The following is a 13,062-nucleotide window of genomic DNA, read 5'->3' on the forward strand; positions in this document are numbered from 1 at the left end:
GGCAGTTACAAAAGACAGTTAATTAGATGTTGAAATAGCTTAAAAAAATCACCTTTTGGCTATGGCTATTTTTCTCTATTGATTGTAAAAAGACCATGAGGTGAATAAGTGAGACTACCATTTCTATCTGACAGACATCTTAAATTAGATGAGATGAACACATATGGCGTATGTACAAAAAATCTATAGAACAATCCAAAAACTTGCAGAGGACTGATTGTCTGAAGGACCACATCACTCCTCATCAGCTAGACACAAACACTTTTTTCAGGTGGATGCACTTTCCAGGGCAGGGTGCTGGGACATTTTGAGAATCTTTGCCTTCCATTCACTGTTTATCTAGTCGTAGATCTGTACAGGTCTTTGAAGTGCACTATGTGTACACTCCCAGGCATTTTGGCTGCAGGATGATTAAGGTTAAGACATTCTGATTCTGCAGGTCACTGATGCGAAGAAAATATTCCTCATGGATTGGCAGGGTACTCTGAGGTGCTGATTGTCTCATAGGATCGCTGCACTAAGCTGAGGTGCAACTTTTGCCGAGTGAAATCTCTGCTTTTCATTATCTCTGTTTCTGATTTTTTTTCACTTTAATATTGTTTACAGGCAATATGCACGCAATGCCTGCGTGTTTGTTTGCTTCAGTAAAAAGAAGTTGGGGGAGAGGGGTTGTCAGCAAAATATGATTTAAATAAACTCAATTTTGCCAGAAAGTGTTCTCGTTCCTGAAGAAATCTGTTCATCAAGAAAGGGTGTGAAATTGGCATTGGGCAGTCAAGGCTGCTGAAGCCAAAGCTGTCTGAGGATAGGCACCCAAAAATTACGTGAAATTCCTACACACACACACACACACAAAATCAGCCTCCTTATTCACTACAATCCACATTTTTCTAAAAGAAGTTTAGGCAGAAGTTTAAGATATATAAAAGTGCTAATTTGTGTGTTAGATTGGAAGTTGTCTTTTTGATTTCTGTAGAAAATATTTGGGGTTTTTTCTGCATGTTGATGTCTTGGACAGCAGTAGTCATTGACTTGAGAACATGCCATTTTCTGAGAAAAGACAGCTTCTTCTGCAGTGTTTAAAGGAATAAGCTATGCATTTAAATAAATTACCTTTATCCCTGTGACAAAAAAACCCACTGCATTTTGGGGAGTTAATTTCAACAAACAACAAGCTGACTAGTAAATTACTATGCACTTAATCCATATGCTGGTTTTGTTTTGCATGGTTGAGTTATTATAATAAATATTAATTTTGTGTGAGAAATCAAATTAGTGTATCACAAATAAGATGTGACATACCAAGTCTTACAAGATTTATGCGTGTTATTTAAAAAAGGAAAAACAACTAAAAATCATTTTGTCAATTCCCCCATGTTAAAACATGGAAAAGTTGGTTTTTTCTATGTTTTTCCTTCCTTTTATTTTTTTTAATTATTTTTTTTTTATTACTAGCCTAAGCTGGGTACAACAGAAGTAAGGCACTTGATTACTTAAAGACATGAGTTTAAACCCAACTTAGATGAGAAACGAATGGATGCAGTTCTGAACCTCATTCAGTAGTGACTGATGTCATCGGGAAAAGAGCATGTGCAATGACCTGAAGGTCTCAACCTGTGTCTTAGCAGACAGTTCATATTTCCAAACACAAAGCTAGCTCATATCAGCAGATTGGTTGTAAGAAATGGACTGTCAAATGGCCACACAATCCTTCCCAGGGACAGTCTGAAGAGCTGCTCTTCTGAGAATAAACCATGAGCTTCTGCCTCTGCTGTTGCCAACTTGGGATCTTTTCCAAGCACTGAGTCAAAAGTTAATTTGAAGTTTTAACAACAGAGGAACTACAATTCCTTCAGTTATTTATTGTAATTTAAATGAATATTATAATGTTTTAAATTAGTTATACAGCAAAACCAGATACTGTCTTTGAAAAAAGAAGGAAAGTTCAGCGTTTTTTACAAAGGCTTAAGGGACTGCAGGTACTTCTTGTTTTGAAATAATGCTATTTTACAATTTGTAATTCCACAAATTCTTCCCCATTCATGGCAAATCTCCATGCAATACGGTTTCAGTCGATTCCTTTGTACAAGAGAGTCATTTGGATGCAATATTCCTTTGGTTTTCCTTCAGGAGGAATTATGCAGTATGTAGGGGCTTTACTGGGTAGCTGTTAAGTGCAGGCAGTATCATCTTTCCTACAGGTTCCTCAAAATGTTGACTAAGATCCGTCAGTGTTCCCCATGGTGTGTACACTCTCCATGGTGTCTCCTGTCCCAAAGGAAGTGATAGAGTGGAGTAGCTTCTGTTTTACCATTCCCAATACACATTTGCACAGATATCAGGCAGATTTGCTCTGCTCTAAGAAATTTATTGGAAGTTCATTAATTACATAAATTCACACCTGTCTGCAGTTTGTATGAATTTGTAATAACAGGACATTATGCAAAGAAGTCTGCAATACAACACAAGCATACGAAGTCATAGAAGAGAGAAATTACATGCTAAATCCCCAAGCGTTTTCTTGATATTTTCTTAACAAAATATAGATCACTTCAAAAGCTGAAGATCCTCTTCCAAAACAGCTAAATGAAAGCAAATGATTTGAAGTTTTGGTACAAGATGTAAAGACTACTGCTACAAATCTTACTGCATTCACATAGGACTGAACTATTATTTGTTAATAATAGTTGTTAAAACATCACTAATATGCTAGATTTATAAGAAACCAACTAAGTTGTGATATGCCAGCAGAGCATCCTTTATGTAAATCCTTTTCCTCTGATGATAGGGCTACCTTATACTATGTGGGAAACATCAATAAAATCTATTCACCTTTTCCCCTTGTTGAGAGGAACATTAATGAAAAGCTTGAGCTAAAAGCAATTACTGTAGCATTAAAAATATCACAAAAATTGATTTTTTTACAGTGAAGCCATGAAAGATTGGCTGACATTGGCTGAACAGATTAAAGCTTGCCTTTTATGTATTATAGGGTTTTATGGCATTGTCACAAGAATCTTTACATTTTTGTGAAACTAGACTGAAATTATGTTATTGCAGCCAGCTGAGAGAGACTTTAGACTTTAGGTATTTTCTTACATTTACTTTTAACCTGGAATTAGGATGTGAAGTTCTGGATGTCTGCGTAACTAGATGAGTAAAAAACTGGTTAGATGGTTGGGTTTTGAGGGCGCTTATTAATGGCCCATGCTTTTCCTGGAGGCAGATAACGAGTACCACAGAAGACCCTGTCGTGGGACTGTTTAATATCTTTATTAGGGACATGGAGCAGGTGATGGAGTGCACTCTTGTAACATTTGCAGATGACATCAAATTGAGGGAATACACTTGAGGGCAGGGCTGCCATTCAGAGGGACCAAGACAGAAACCTTGTGAAGCTGAACAAGGACAAACACAGAGAGCCCTGTGCAATGATACTGGCTGGGGAGCAGGTGTGTAGAAGATGACTTCATAAATAACCACCTTCACATCATGTGCCTTAACAATAAAGGTGGCCAACAGCGTCCTGGGCTGTGTTAGGAGGAACATGCCAGTAGATCAAAGGAAGTGACTGTCCCCTTCTACTCAGCACATGTCAGACTGTGTCTAGACTGTGTTCAGTGTTGCCCACACCTCACCCCCAGTACAAGAAAGACATTGACACACAGGAGAAAGCACAGCAGAGGGCCACTGAGGGGGAGACTGATTGGGGACTACAGCACCTGCCCTGATAGCAGCAGTTGAGGGCCAGGTCTTGTTCAGCCTGAAAAGGACACCTAATAGCAGCTGCCCCATACTGATAAGGAGCTTATCAACAAGAGGGACCCAGGCTCTTCACAGTGATACACAGCAGGAAGATGAGAGGAAATGGACATAAGTCAAAACAAGAGACGTTAATACTAAAGAACATCTTTGTCACCACTGCACTTAGCTAGAACTATTAAGATCTGTAAATCTAGGCTATTTTGTGACTTGCTTAAAATTCCTTCAATTTTGGAATAGTAAAAGAGTGTGTATGTGCTTAGATACAGGACTGCTCACTAAATAAAGCTGTATGGGCAAGAACACAGTGACAAAGAAGGGAGAGAAAGTTCAGAACAGATGGAGAAGGGTGCAGAACAAGTTTTGACTAATGCAGCCCTGAAGACAAGACCAAGACTGGTCTTTGCTAAAAAGTCTTGAGTTGCTGCAGATCTTGAGTTGCTGCAGAGTATAAGTTTACAGCAAATAAGGTCACTATGCCTGCATTTATGTATATGTTTTAGAAAACAGTGTCACCATTGACATACCTTAAGATAGCATCAGCACTCTGCATGGATAGCGTGAACTACTGTCTAATAGGTGACAGGACAGAGTCATGTTTCTGTTTCCTCTTAACCCTATCCTTCAGTTTACCAGCCTCATAAAAAGAATTTATGATAGATATAGCCGTTATGCTCCCCAAATATCAGCACTGTGTTTACTGAAAAAGTAATGCAAAATGTAGGAGAGGAATGTGTTTCTTGCTTCCTTCTTAGCATGACTGTATGTTGGATAAGTCTATGCAACACCCTGGATGAGATTTTTAGCAGATGTAATAATCATCACTGTTTATTGAAGATAGCAAAATTTTCCAAAATTTATTAAACATAAGAACAGTCTTTCTAGGTCAGACATAAGGTTCATTTAGCCCTTCATCATAGCTCTGACAGAAGATATTTAAGAATATAAGGACAGGGTAAACACAGTACAATATTCTCACAGCTTCCAATAGTCTGTGGTTCAGCCACTTTGTGAAGCAGTGATTGCTTCTTTGCATTTAATGGGCAACTACTCTTTTCCTAAAGGCTTTTGTTTATGTATTATAACTAGCATATACATCTACATGTTTTAGGTATTGTTTAATATTATATCCTATTATATTTACATTAATTCTGTCTCTGCTTCTTAAATACCAAGCTGATATGGATGGGAGAGTTCAAAACTAACATTTTAAACAATGAAGTTCAGGTGTCAGTCAGTGGCATCTATTGAGCCACTGGTGTCTATCAGTAAACACAGATGAATCTCAGTGCCTACAGGTTTTTTGTAGATTTAAAGCTACAGTCTGCCATAGATCACACCATAAATTCTGATGCGACAAATCATCCAAAAGGAAGAGACCTGTGTCTTATTTTCAAGTAGATATGATAAGTACTCCAAGATGCTAATTCGTAAAACACTTCATGATCCTTCAGGATGATAACTAGTGTGCAAATCAGCATGAAGCAGATTTGCAGCTGATATAAATTAATGCTGTGCTATTAAAACAACTGGAATAGATCTGAATTTCATCAGTTCAGGATTCGGCTTCATGTATATTTTATGCTTTAATTGCCAGTGGCCAAGAAGTGCAATAACTGAGTAGACTTAATCATGATTCTAGGAAACAACTTCATTTAAGCTAATTTTGTTAGAAAGCACCAAAACCATTCTCCTGAGTACAATCTTGAAAATGTACCTATCTAGTCCACCAAGCTCTGATATGGATCATCACATTAGGTATTCCAGAGAATTGCATAGGGATAATAATGCAACTAAAAATTTAGCTTGGATTTTATTATACACATTACTTTTCCTGCAGCTTTCCTAGTGTCTGATCTAACTTGGTTTTGTTTGCTTTGACATGTTTCATTTCCATCTGTTCTCCAGACTTTACAGATAGCTTTATCACTACTATGATGTTTAAATAAATACCTTGCATTTCTTCATGGGTCTTTTCAGTCTGAACTCTCCAAAGAGAAGTCATCGTTGTTTTTTTTCTGTGGATAACAATTCTGTTTCATACAGACAATGGAACATGGTGTAAAATTGTTCCAGCAGATAAGGGTCTACCAGCACCATGCATATGTCTGGTCTAGATAAGGCTGGAGGAGGAATGGGGAGATAACCTCTAGTAAATTAACACTGAAGGAAGGTATGTTCTGTCTCTGTTCACAGCCAAATTGAGTTGGAAGACTTCGTATTGTTTGATTTGATTGATATGTTCTCATTGCTATAGCATGGTATTTTGGCACATTGCAAAGTCTTTCATGCCTAACATCTCATTTTCATTCTCTATCCTCATGCATTTTTCTGATTGCTACAATTGGACCTTGTCCATAAAAGGTCACCCTTATGCTTCTTTGCTATAATTCAGTCTTCTGGTTTTGTATTTTGTTTTCGAAAGCGTTGTTAGAAAGTGATGAAAACCGTATTTGGACTTGTGTTTTTTTCCTCCCTCAGTGGTATGTCTGTGTATCAGCACATGGACCTGAAACACAACACCTAATCTTTATTTTGAGGTTTAAACATATCTTCCATTTCAGAATACTCGGCATTGTAGCTCTCATCTGCATTTTTCAGTTTAGGCCCATTTCAAATTTTCCCCTTTTACTTCTGTATAGTTTTAAGTTCAAAGCACATAATATCCAAAGGTGGTAGAACAACCATAGTTTTACAGAAATAAACAGTGATTTTCAACTACAATCTTGGAGGGCATGCTCTTATGCACTTAAAAATCCAAATCACTAGCAGTATTTAATATATTTCTTAAAAATTCAGTCACCTAAATGTCTGTTAAAAATTCATATAGCTCTATTTCTAGCTGTGATAAGAGCCAGATTGCTGCTGACACTCATACTTACAGTTTCCAATGCCAAATCGCACAAACTCATGTATGATTACTGAAAATCTGTTGTACATTCTAATTGCTTCTTTACTTTCTTTGTGGTTCTAATTAGACATACAAATGGTTTCATACTTTGAAAAATTAGCCCAGAGGAAATATTTGAGTTAGCACATGAATAGTGTTTGCACAGAGCTTCTGGGTCACGTGCTTACATTCTGCCTGTGTTGAAGTTGTTGCTACTATAAGGGACTTAGCTAATAATCAAACAATATCAGTCCCTGCATTTGGTGCTGAAATTCTATCTATTTTTATAACAGAAGACATCCCAGGAAACTTAATTTTCACCTTTGTGTAAAGGCAGAACCACCAGCACCAGCAAAAGCCTGGTGTGCCTTGAATTACTCAGTTTTTCTCTACTATTTTTTTCTTTTTTTTTTAGCGTGTAACTTATGTAAGGGTTTATTGACATTTGTTTGGAAAGGCAAATGTAATAATTGCTTAGATGCTGAAATAGTTCCAGGAAATCTAGGCTGTTTATACTCAAATGGCTATAGTGGAGCTGCTCAGCTGAGTAGTAAAAAGATGATAAGTTTTCATCAACTTCCATGCGACCAGAGTAACAGCAACAGATTGGGAGCAATCTGATCTTTATTATCTCTGTAATGCAGAAAAATGACTGAATTGTAATTGCAGAGCTCTGGTTATGGTCAGTCTAGTCCAGCAGAACAAATTATTGTGTATCAGCTGAGTCATGTTTCCAGTCTTTCTGCTGTGGTGTTACTCTGACACAGCAAAATATACCAGAGGGTATGATTTCATAGTGGTCTGAGAAACATTGAGCTACACGAGTTCAGAATAAATAAGTCTAATTGGACACAAAGTACCTAATGGTGGAGTTAAGGAAAAGAGCATGATAATTTTTTAAAATAGTTTTGCATTGATGCTTGCCAGGTCACCAATGACAGAATTTGTTAGTGTCAAGTTGTTGATGTCTACTCAAATATGCATTATATGTATGTATGTATATATGTAAATATATAATGAATATGCATCACTGGAACAGTTTGTGATGTCTGGAAGGATACAAAATGACAAGTGAAATATGCTTAAAATATCCTTTTGAAAGTCACAAAGTAGGTTAATTGCCAAAAAGCAAAAAAGCTATTGGCCATTTAATTTTATTAATATTTTTCTCTAAGTATGAATTTCTCTCAAAAGCAAGCAACTCTTCATTTATTGGATACTTGAAATCTTCGTTATAGCTTCTAAGTTTGGATTTCCAGCTGTAAAAATCAATGGCTCACAAGCTAACTCTAATGATTTAGTATCCATATTTGTTTATCAAAATGTATAACCAATTAATTTGAATGATCTATCTTGTTAAATTTTAACATTAGACTTTTTGGGTTTGGTTTGTTGGGGTTTTGGGAGGCTTTATTTTTGCCTAATGTGCTGCATCTTAAGGCTTTAGTGAAGATTACATAGGAGAGTAGGATCATAGCCTTGGGAGATCAGTAAAAATAGTTGCAATTAATTACCAGTCTTCTAGCTTTGAAGCATCCTAAAAAGAATTGGATCTTAAATGTGCAAAATTCCCTTTGAAGAGATGTTTTTCCTGAAGATATTTTCCATATTAATCAATACTCAAGAGTTCAGAAAGGTTCTCTCTCTCATTCAAAGCACAGTGATTCACTTTCTGATGGTTAACTGTTCCTGTGTCTTCTAAGGGAGAAAACAGTAGTTCATTAATCTGAAAAATCTGAAATTGAAAGATGAATGTCTGGTTACATCAAAGTAGTCTGAGAGATGGAAATAAAGACTCAAAGATTTCGTAAATAAATATCAAAAAACAAGGGAAAAGGTATCTGAGAAAGCATACGAGTTATGATATTTTAAGCTATCTGCATTCAATTCATTCATTTTTTGGAAAATGTCTAGTACACAATTATGAGGAAAGGTGAGGCACAAAGGATATAGATGTAGTTAAACTAGGATAGAAAAACCAGTGGAAACTTTCTTGGCCATAAGCTCAATATGGCTATCTTGTTTCTAAAACAAACTCAGGGCTGACTTATCATACACTAATATGATTATAAGGAAAAGCCTCAATCTAAAAAGATAAAGCTTTGAAAAGAGATTGTGTGATGAACTGCCTGTAGTTGATTAGTCTAATCATTCAGCAGGTTTGGCTTATTAAATTAAGAAATTGAAAATTAATTATTTAGCCATTACAATGAAGGTGGGAAAATCAGCCTTTACATTCCTGCATCAAAGTGCAAATCATCTCAGATGAAATCTTCTGTTTCTTCAAAGAAGTAATTTGCTTTTCTTGTATGGGAGGTATTTTTTAAAAAAAGCAAGGTAGCATGAAAAATTTGTAATGCATAAAGTTAGCTTTATGAGGTTATTTTTTAAGCTTTTCTTTTCACTCTCCTTGTCTTATACAAAAGGGAGCTTAATGCTTGGCTTCTCTCCAGCTAAAATAATCATAGTGATCAAAATGTTTTCATCTTTGTAATTTTTAAAAAAGGGAGAAAATATGTTAGATTTGATGATGCCTTACAGAGAGCAGTTGTCGGCTTTTTCAATTGTGATGATTTATACATCCTTTGATGTGAAAGATATCAATTAAAAGCAAATATTTAATAAAAATAATAGCATCTGCCAAATATAGGTTCATGTAAATGTGCCTGCTTTGCAACTGGAGCTTAATGATCCCCGTCTGTCTCCATATTTACGTAATTCTGAAAGGGCAGCTACTATATTTTTCGATTAAATTAACTGCATGTTTTAGGCGTATGATAAAGCTATCCTTTGAATCTGCGTTTCACATGGATTTCTAGCACTTCGATGCAATTTAACTAATACTGAAAATTATGGTTTGCTTGAAATAGTTTTGCCATGCAAATAGTCCCTTTGCAGCAGACTAAGGCTATCAGAAGAAGATCGGATTGGTTTCAACGCAATTTTAAAGTGAACTAGTTATTTGTGTGATGTCATTCATACAATATTTACTCAAGATCTTTTCCTATGTTGAAATGTTTCTAACCGAAGTTAAATCTTTGGGAAAGTGCTGGTAGGGACTGCAGCTAACCTTAATCTTCCAACCACAGCCAGAAGTTATTGATAACATCCTTCAGTACCCTCTAATGAGTTGTTCTCTTCCTTTCTTTCTGGTGAATTATTCATTGCTTTACCTCCATTTAAAGTTTTCTCTTTCTTTTGATCACAGGCAATGGACTGGGAATCCGAGTTGTAGGTGGGAAAGAAATTCCAGGAAGCAGTGGGGAAATTGGAGCTTACATTGCCAAGATCTTGCCTGGAGGCAATGCAGAGCTGACGGGGAAGCTGATAGAGGGTAAGATAAATGTGTTATCAAAAAATTGAACCATAAGAGAGTCGGAAGTTCGGTAGAATTATCTGTAATATACATTTTCTCTTGCACAAGAGGTGTAATCTTGTGCAAGGAGTGTGGGGCATTTGAGAGCCCCTCTAAACCTCCATGGGTCTTAAAGTCGTGACAAAGGAGAAAAGGAGTGATAGGATGTGACTTCTATAGCCAAAGAGAATTGTCATGATGAGCAGTATTTTGGCATGTCTTCAGTAATCTATGCCAACATGGTGTCTGTAGTGGGGGTAAGACAATATGACTAGAGTCCAACTGTATATCATGGACATATATTGTCAACATACATCATAGACATGCTATTTTGAAGATCTTTAACCTGGCTTGATCATCTAGACACCTATGTCTGAGATTATTTACATTTCTTAGTTGCAGAGGTAAAAGGGATCACAGATCCAGTTCTCTCTCAGTTACATGCACTTTTTTAAACATTCCCTAAATTCAGGCTTGACTGAATTTATCTGACCTAACTTCAGGTTTCCAGTTTTAGTCATCCAACCTGCCTCAACAGGCAACAGAGAAAAAGAGGCATGTACAGATGGGCAACTGATTTAATCTATTACAGAACTCTGTTTCAACAACTAGGAGTGTCTTCCTCATTTAATTGACTTTAAGAAGACTGCATTGTACTACGCATCATCCTTTAGAGAACTAAAGCTAGATGAAATGAATTTGACTTAGTTATCTCTAAATTTTCTAGGATTATTACAAAAGTGATAATTCTGTCTAATAAAAAATTATTTCTATCCATAATGACATAAACGGTCTCTTCTCTGTATAACTATTTTCTATTTCTGTTTTCTGTCTGTATACACCTGATATGCCAATTTATCCATGGACAAAAACACGATGCATTTGTTTCTAATTAATTCAACTAATTATTTTTATTTCTTTAATAAAAGCAGATATACAGGAAAAGAAAAAGATAAGCAGGAGGAATAGTTCTCTCAGGCAGAATTCAATTCACATGAGTTAATTGAATATCAAACATGCAACAGAAGTCACGACTAAAGCAAAAGTACTTTACAGATAAAAAAGCTGAGTAAATTGGTTAAATATATTCACAAAGAATGATTTAAGTATGTTGTAGGTATTACAATTCAGTGTCACCTTCATTCATGTTTTCCCTGCTTCTTTTTATACCCTTGGTGGTTTCTTTGCCAATATTTTAAAAATATACATTAAAAAGTTGCACATATACTGATGTCAATTTAAAGTTTAAGTGAAGAAATGATCTGTCAATGAAAATATCTTCCCTTTTTCCCTATAGAGTTGATTCTGCCATTCATATTTAATGCGTAGTGTATCACTCATGAAATGATAGGATAGTGTTATTTATTGCAAATGAATGATGAAGGAATCAACTTTATTGTGTTTTGAAATGAGTATTTATTTTGGCTCCTGTCACCGTTTAATGCAGGGCAACAATAAACTGTGGCAGATGCTTTCTGTTAACCCCCTCCCTTCTCCCCCCACCTCAGCCCTCCCCACCAAAAAAAGGCAATAGCAGGGCTAAGAGAGGCAAAGAGAGAGAGGACTTGCAATTTGGAAAAAGTTTAAAACGTTTTACTAATGCTCCTAATAAAATAGAGAAAATAATACAAAATATACAAAACCAATCTTGAAATTCCCAGCACAGCTCAGCGCGGGCTGCTCCGACAGCTGCAGGGCAGGCACTCAGAAGTCCTGGGTTGGACTCTGCAGCAAACCGGAATTGGATTCAGGGATGCAGGGTCTGTCACTAGGCCTCAGATTCAGGGACAGCAGGCAGGGTCCTCTTTAGATGCCAGCCATAGTCAAAGACAGAGAGATCCTCGTGATCTCCCACCTTTATATGATGTATGACATGGATGGGATGGAATACTTAGTTGGTCAATTTTAGTCACCTGTTCAGTTCGCCCCTCCTTGCAAATACGCCTGTCTCACGTGCATTCTTATCAGTGACCTTGCATTCTATCGCTATGTCTGTTTACAAAAATATGTAGCCAACTTCAGAAAAGTGCAGTTACTCAGAAGAACTTAGCTGGAAGGAAAATTCACTAAAAGAGAAACTGGTCTCGTTTTTAACAAAACCAGGACAGCTCCCTCCATACAACAGAGTGCTGTGCTGGATCATGCATGCATTGTTTCAGTACCACACAGATAAAGAGGAGAATGTTATTTAACATTTCCCTGAGATTAAACATTTCAAGAGGCTGAGCAGTTACTGCTTGGAATTATCTTCTGTCTTTTGGTTTCTATTGTCAGGAACTTTTCTGGGCATTGAGGTTTAAAGTAGTTCTTCATTCACCATATAAGTATATTTTAGCAGCAATCAAAAACATCTTGGATTTACAATAACTACAAGAGAAGTTCAGACATGGCAGTTTGCTTTTCTGTCCATATAATATATTTTGAAGGTTTATTCATATTTTATAGAAATATGAACAAGATGGTAAAATATTTATTACTTTGTTTCCTTCTGCCGTCATATGATCAGTCATGTTTCTGGTCTGACCTTTAACATATCCTAGACTTGAGTATGTTGGCATAAATCAACTCCATCAAAATCACTATACTTAATCTGTAGAATTTGTCCACACGATGTCCCAGAATGTGTTTTACTATTGATGTGTAAATGTTCTGTCAGAGAGAAAAAAATGGTTTATTCAGAATGTACTATTACTATAGCATACAAGAGAAACTTCCCCTTACTGTAATTTACCTTTTAAATCTTGCCTTTGTGTCTAGTTTACTTTTTATGTTGTTTTAGATGGCTATCACAGATCACCAAAGAATATATGGCTACTCCACTGTTAGGTTTGTTTGTTTGTTTTAGTGGAAATATGGCTGATGCAAATTTAATCTCTACCCTTCAGAAGAAATTCATTGAGATCTTCAATCATTCTCATATTGATCTGTGTAAATCTGGCCAAACTGCTAATGTTACCGATATCACTGATACTTCTATGACTGAAAATAGAGGCTACCCTTAACTTCTTTTTCAAGTTATTTGCTGTCTCTCAGATCACATGTGGAAAACTTTATG

At 36.3% G+C, this 13,062-nt stretch overlaps 1 protein-coding gene across 2 annotated transcripts in view; it reads left to right on the plus strand.

Moving 5' to 3' along the window:
- The window catches only part of PCLO (piccolo presynaptic cytomatrix protein), a 353,249-nt gene that overhangs the window by 221,899 nt on the left and 118,288 nt on the right, over positions 1–13,062 (plus strand). For both annotated transcript variants that reach the window (XM_065648563.1, XM_065648554.1), the window contains one exon: positions 9,861–9,986. In XM_065648563.1, the coding sequence (XP_065504635.1) occupies positions 9,861–9,986 (126 nt within the window). The remainder of the gene's footprint in view (positions 1–9,860; positions 9,987–13,062) is intronic.

Source organism: Caloenas nicobarica, chromosome 1 (assembly GCF_036013445.1).
Source record: "Caloenas nicobarica isolate bCalNic1 chromosome 1, bCalNic1.hap1, whole genome shotgun sequence".
Taxonomy (NCBI): Eukaryota; Metazoa; Chordata; class Aves; order Columbiformes; family Columbidae; genus Caloenas; species Caloenas nicobarica.